Source organism: Alligator sinensis, unplaced genomic scaffold (genome assembly GCF_000455745.1).
Source record: "Alligator sinensis unplaced genomic scaffold, ASM45574v1 scaffold141_1, whole genome shotgun sequence".
In the NCBI taxonomy this organism is placed as follows: domain Eukaryota; kingdom Metazoa; phylum Chordata; order Crocodylia; family Alligatoridae; genus Alligator; species Alligator sinensis.
In genome coordinates this window covers 1,344,310-1,350,841 of record NW_005842221.1, presented here as the reverse complement: position 1 = coordinate 1,350,841, position 6,532 = coordinate 1,344,310, and the positions used below count along the sequence as shown (strand labels likewise).

General features: G+C 44.4%; 1 protein-coding gene across 5 annotated transcripts in view; it reads left to right on the top strand.

Moving 5' to 3' along the window:
• PLEKHG7 (pleckstrin homology and RhoGEF domain containing G7) overlaps positions 1 to 6,532 on the top strand; it is a 74,445-nt gene that overhangs the window by 17,543 nt on the left and 50,370 nt on the right. For all 5 annotated transcript variants that reach the window (XM_025208143.1, XM_025208145.1, XM_025208144.1 and 2 more), the window contains exons 4-5: positions 3,885 to 4,012; positions 4,401 to 4,441. In XM_025208143.1, the coding sequence (XP_025063928.1) occupies positions 3,885 to 4,012; positions 4,401 to 4,441 (169 nt within the window). The remainder of the gene's footprint in view (positions 1 to 3,884; positions 4,013 to 4,400; positions 4,442 to 6,532) is intronic.

Sequence of the window (6,532 nt, the reverse complement as noted above, 5' to 3'; positions counted from 1 at the left end):
TTCCTGCTTTACTTTGCCAGGAAAATCAGCAAAAAATATCCAGTATAAACACTGGCCCAAAGGGTGCAGATTTATTCCAAAAAATGTGCATTTAGGCAGGTAAATCACTGATGTTCACAGAAGGTGAATCTATCCAATGCAATGCAACAATGCACTGAGACACACTACACCCTCCTCCCACTGTAGCAGCTCCTTACCAAGAAGCATTCTAGTTATGTTAGAATGGTAATGCATGCACTCCAATAAGTTCTGCCTCTTCAGTACATCAGGGTGTACATATGCATGCACTCTAGAGGGATCCATGGGTATGGCCTCAGTTTGTACTCATAGACTGAAGGATTTTCCTGTCTACCTCATAAGCACACGTCTTTGGAAATTAAGACCTTTATATCTGATTTCAGTAAACCTACTCTTTAATTCAATTTCAAGGACTAGCAAATATGCCATTTGGCATAATTGTTGTCAAGAAACTTATGTCCAGGTCAAAGCAGATTGTTATTAAGTACTTTTAAGGATCAATACTAGAATTTTCTAAAATGGTACAATAAATCCAAGGTGAAAAAACTGCTGGCCTTTACCATTTTAGCAGTTACTATATAAGAAGTTGTTAACCCACCAGTTTGTAGCAGCTGCCTTGCACAGGTACAAAATGATTACAAGGTTACCTTTACTGGAAATAGGGATGTGGGGTGTTCATGAACAGTTTTAATACTGTTCTACAATATTTGTATAGTCACTGTTCCATGCCCGCTCAATAACATTTGTACTGTGGCAACACCTGAAGTCCAAAATCAGGAACCAGACACCTCTGGGTTAAGCACTATGTTCATGCATATAAACTAGAAAGCAATTCCTCTTTCCTCTCCCCATTACCCACCCCCCCCATTACCCCTCCATTATTAGACTTTATGGTAGGGGAAAAATGAACCCGCCCCCCGACCTGGCACCGGACCCCCAGCTGGGGTCTGCCTGATGTGGGGGGGAAAGCCTGCAGTGGGCTCCCCTCACCCAGTTGGAGCAAGGAGCCAGCCATAACCCCTCCTCAGCCTCCAAGACAGCTGTGGAGGGGATCAGGGGAACCACCCCCCCCCCCCCCAGCCCAGCACTGGACCCCCAGCCAGTGTCTGCCCATTACGGTAGAAGGAGGCCCACAGTGGGAACTTTCCTCCCACTACCCACCCAGAGCTGGCAGCCAGGTGCAATTCCCCCAGCCACACCCTCTCCTCAGCCAGCCTGGAGGCTGAGGACAGGGCATGACTGGGAGAATCATGCCTGGCTCCCAAGGGAAGGAAAGCACCCGTTGTGGGCCTCCCCCCACCTGTGCTGGGCAGACCTCATCTGTGTGTTCAGTGCCAGGAGATGGTGTTCTGCCCCACCCCCTCCTCAGATAGCCAGAAGAGTGATAGTATTCCAGATAGGGAGCACAGGGGTGGGGCAGACCCTGCTCTGCTAGAGCAGACAGCACAGCCCAGGGTTACAAAGCACCCTGGGATGCTGGAGGACTATAAGTTAACTTGAACCAGGAAGGGGTCTGGTCCAGAAGTTCCATAAACCAGCTTGACCTAAATCAGTTAAGTCTGATACTACATTCAACCAGGTTTACCTTAAACCAGTTTTGGTCATTTTGACAGCGGTTTATGTGGACTGAACTTCTGTTGTGTTACAGATTTAAATCAGTTTTTGATCACTTAATCTGGTCTGTGTACCTTCTGTCCCTAGCCCTTGTGGTATATGGTACCCAAAATGGCAGGGGTTGAAATATTGTTATTTTTCAGGAATTTGAAATGTGTGACTACTCCCTACAGCAGTGGTACTCAATCTTTTTGGCCAATAGGACAGATGGGTAGTGTCAAATCCCATCCTAGGCCACATACTGCAGGGCCCCATATGGCAAAAAGTGTGTGTGGGGAGCGGTGGGGGGGAGGACAGCCCAGCCCAGCCCGATCTAGCTGTGCCAGGGGAGGGCATGTGGCCTGGCCCCATGGGACAAAGGAAGCATGGGCCAGCCCCCCCAGGAGGAAGGGGACATGGCCTGGCCTCAAACTGGCCAGGTGAAAGGAAGGAGGCATGGCTGCATGGACGGAAAGGGTATGGCCTGGCTCAGGTTGGCTGGCTGCAGTGGAGTCAAGGCCCAGGTCCAACCTGCCCCATGAGGCTTGTACCCCATGGGGCTTAGAACTGTAGAAGCAGGAAGGAATGGCAGTGCTGCCACAGCTCCCCCACCACTAAATTTCCCAACCCATTGGGAGCCCCATGGGCCAGATTCCAAGGCTCCATGGGCTACATATGGCCCATACACAAGAGACTGAGCGCCCCTGCTCTAGAAGTTTATAAATCTGAAACAGCATTAGACAGTCAAAAGGCAGTTAAATATAGAAAGGAGCCCACAAATTTGTCATATGCCAGGAACTTACATTCATAAGATCATGGATTAGAAGAAGCCTCCCAGGACATTGAGTCCAGTCTCTTACATTTATAGGCAATCAGTTAACCCAAATCCCTTAAAAAAAATCACCCACTCCAAACACCCAGAAACCACAACTAAAAGGCACAAAACCAGAAACACAGCAACATGCCATATGCCATAAAAGCAAATAAATACCATTAGCATTTAATTTGGTCCTCTTCACCACACAACACAAAAGTGCCTACAACCATCTGTTGTTGGCCAGAGCCTGATGGTAGCCTTGTGATAAGAGAGGAAGGGCCCTCAATTACAGATCCTGCTCCAAGAAGAGGAAACGTAAAATAAATGTGAAAATATTTTATATTCCATATTTGTTAGAACAGACACTAGAACCCAGGTCTTAATCCTCCCTCCTGAGCAGGGTTATGATTAGGCTAGAAGTCAGGCTCCCATGGGCTTTCTCTGCCGCAAAGAATATTTAATGATTCTATGAAGAGCACAGCTGCTTCAAAAGAAGAAACTGAGAGCACCATCCTCCCATCACAATATACCCTGGGGCAGGGATTTTCAAACAGGGTGTGAAGGCACCCTGGGGGTACTGCAAGTTCCTCTTAAGTGTGCCACACAATATTAGCACTACACATGATTCACAAGCTAAACCCTAGATTTCAAATCCATAATGTTAAAAACATTGTAACTTCTTGTGGTCTTTCTAAGTTCTTTGAAACAAAACACTTGCCCTATTATTTTTCCAGTCAAAAATAAATGTGAAAATTAAAAGCTGGCATTGTCTGAGGGGTACCTTGAGTCTAATAAGGGGACGCCTTGGATCTATAAAGGTTGAGAACCAATGCCCTAGAGCCCAGTGATTAGGGAATTCTGGAAAGGAGATGAGCATTCATATCCCCTCAAGCAGTAAAAGAAATAGAGCCCAGATCTCCCCAGTTACTGGCAGACTTGTTTAATGATCAGTCCATTGTAGAAAGACAGGAAGGGGAGAGAGGGGCATCACCACCTCCTCCTCATCGCCCTCCTAGCTTGGCCTTGAAGACTGCAGGCACCTAAAAGTTACGCGCTGCAGTACTCAGCTGTGACAGTAATGTCCCCTTGATGGAACTAGCCCTTAATTTGCATCTCACATCCTTGTTATTCTACTCTTTATTCATTTCATACAGCCCCATACAGGGACTGAACAAATGAATGCTTTTCAACACTTCTGCAGTATGTCATTGCTTTTTCTTTCTAGATTTCTTATGAAGTGTCTGCCATGTCTATTGCTTTAGGAGTGACAAAAATAATGCCAGCAAGAGAGATGGGAACGTTTCCTATTGGTCCACTGGCTGATTTTTTTAAATTCACTATGCACCTTTTGATTTGGGGTTTTTTGCTTGGTGGCAGTGCTGGGTATTGGTAGTCAGCAGTTTGTAAATTATCTAATATTAAAGAGATGCTAAATGTGTTGTTGTATTCCAAACAGATCAGCAGAGCGCAGGCGCAGCTCCATCGTAGTAAGTCTACCAGGACTTGAAGTGTTCCCTGGAGACCTCCTGGTATCAGACAGTGCTGTTGACTACCTGCACCACTCAGCATTGCTGCCAAATGCAGGTCAGGCACAGGATGGGATTTGCTTGCATCACATTCTTAAAGACCATGCATACAAAGTGAAATGGCCTTATATAACAGCTATAAACTAACACTGCTCATGCATACAAAGTGAAATGGCCTTATATAACAGCTATAAACTAACACTGCTCAGGATTCAGATGCCTAATTTGTAAATTCTGTGTATGTTATCAATGATCTTTGCTGTTCAGTACATAACAAATCCTGATCACAGTAACAGTAATTAGCATCATCACTCATTTCTGAAAAGAGACACTAACTCTAAAAGACATTCTAAGAGATAAATAAGCAAGTTAATATTTTTCTATATTCTTTTTTAAAGAAAAAGTAGCCAAAAACTAATATTCATATATGTATTTGTTTCACACAGAGTCGAAAAAGTCAAGATGGCCATTCATCAAGAAAGGAGCTGTGAGTATTTTACAACATATTTTTCCTTTAACTGTGTGTTCCAGAGATAAGCTAAAAATCTTTTTTCATTTTACTGCCTTTGCAGAAAAAAAATGAGGGTAGGGAAAATTAACAGTAAAAGCATTGGTTGGCCAGGTGCTTAAGCACATGCTTAATTTCAAAGAGATGAGTAATGCCATTAAACACATGGACAATGCAGTGATGAAAGACACAGATACCTGGAGAGTGTTGGGAAAAGCAAAATGAACAATCTCCCAGTGAATGTACGCAGAATTAATGCATTTGGTAGCTGAAGTTCTGATAATGTGGTGTGCTTTAGTTTATGATAGCATGTGCTAGCTAGCTCTCTCTCACTCTCTCATCTATCTTGATTAGTCCAGAAGGTGCAAATCTCCCCTGCCTTCTACTGAAGTTCTCTAGCCTGTATTACACAAGAGATCAGATTAAATATCCCTCATATAACATGCATTCATGTAACACTGTGCATGGCACACAGCCGCACTTAATTGAAATGTTGCAAATGGGGCCAAAATATAACAAAATAGGAACTGAATCCCGGGCCCTTGACCAACATTTTGCCCTCTGTGATATCAAACTCAAGCACACAACACCTGTACAACCAAGCCCTACATTAGAAAGTGGGCATTTGTGAGAATTAAGTGGATTTTGTCCAGGTTTCTATTATATCTTTTTCTTAAAGGTGTGTAACACCCTGCAGGATTAGCTATTTTAACAGTTATTTTCTACGTGATGATATCTGCACCTGACTCATTGTGTGGAGAACTTGATTAGACTGAGATATGAGGGAGAACCTCTAAATGTAAGAGAAAATACAACATAGGAAGGGCTCTCTCCCTCCCATCACCAGAAAAAAGCAGAAAATTGCTGACTGACTCTGCAGTCCAATCTCCTTAACAATTTAAACATCTACCTGGGTTCTGAGCTTTTTGCTCCCTGAGATGGCTCTGTTCATTTCCCTCCTGTTTGTGACTTAGGAACGATGTAGGATACAATGAGTCTGAACAATGGCTTCTTCGGGGGTAACAAAGAAGTTTTTCCCACTGGAGCCAAAATTGGCAGAGAGCTAGAGAAAGTTGTTTTGTTTTGGGGTTGTGGGTTTTTTTGGTTTTTTTGTTTTTCTCTTGGAACAGGAAGGAGGTCTTACCTTCTTCACCAGGTTAGTTAGGTGCAGTTAGATCAATTGCTGTATAACTTTAGTTATTCGGTCATTTATAAGGATGCTCAGTTAATTACAATTTACGGCTGATATCCACTGTTAATAAAAGGCCAACGAGTGAGCTCAGCTCACAAAAATCAGAGCGTGCTAGGATCTTTCTCCAGACTGTAGATGGTGTACTTGTAGAAAATTGGAAGATGCCAAGGATTTTCCAGACAAAGGCCCCATTGTGGTACTCTATCAACCTCATAAAGAACAGAATGGGAGCATTCAAACATTGAAGCAAATGTTAGGGGTAAGCTTGTGTTATGGCTTACATGGAGAGAACCTCATAACCCCTCCAAACCCACTGAACTATGCCTAGAACAGTAACAAACAAAGCGGTACCTGCCACTTAGAGCCCATCCCTGTGTCCATCTTCCCTTGCCTACAATTTCCTGAGATTGTTTTTCCAGTGACTGAACAACTGAAACAACAGTAATTGCAAGAGTATTTACAGATCACTTCTGATTTGCTTTAATCATTTCAATAATAAGATTTTTTTTCAGTGATATCACTAGAGCAAGGCAACTGGGACAGTTGGTCTGGGCACCAGCAGTGGTGAATCCAAGGGCACATTCATACCCCTCTTCCACAGTGAAGGGACATGCCAGCAGATCCATTTCCTTATGCCTGAGTCCCCTGCAGCCCCCTTTCCAGCCCTTCTGCTCCCTGCCTGCTCCTCAAATGTCCTCCAGTCTAGGAGCAGGTGCCATTCCCAGCCCTGCCCAGCATTTCATACACCTGTTCCTCAAGGCTAGAGCTCCTAGATGAACCGCAGGAAAGGGAGAGGGAGCAAGGACCCACCCTCTGCCACTGCTGCTGACCCAGCACCCCATGCAGCTGCTCCCCGTAGCCCTCAACTGGAGTGAAAC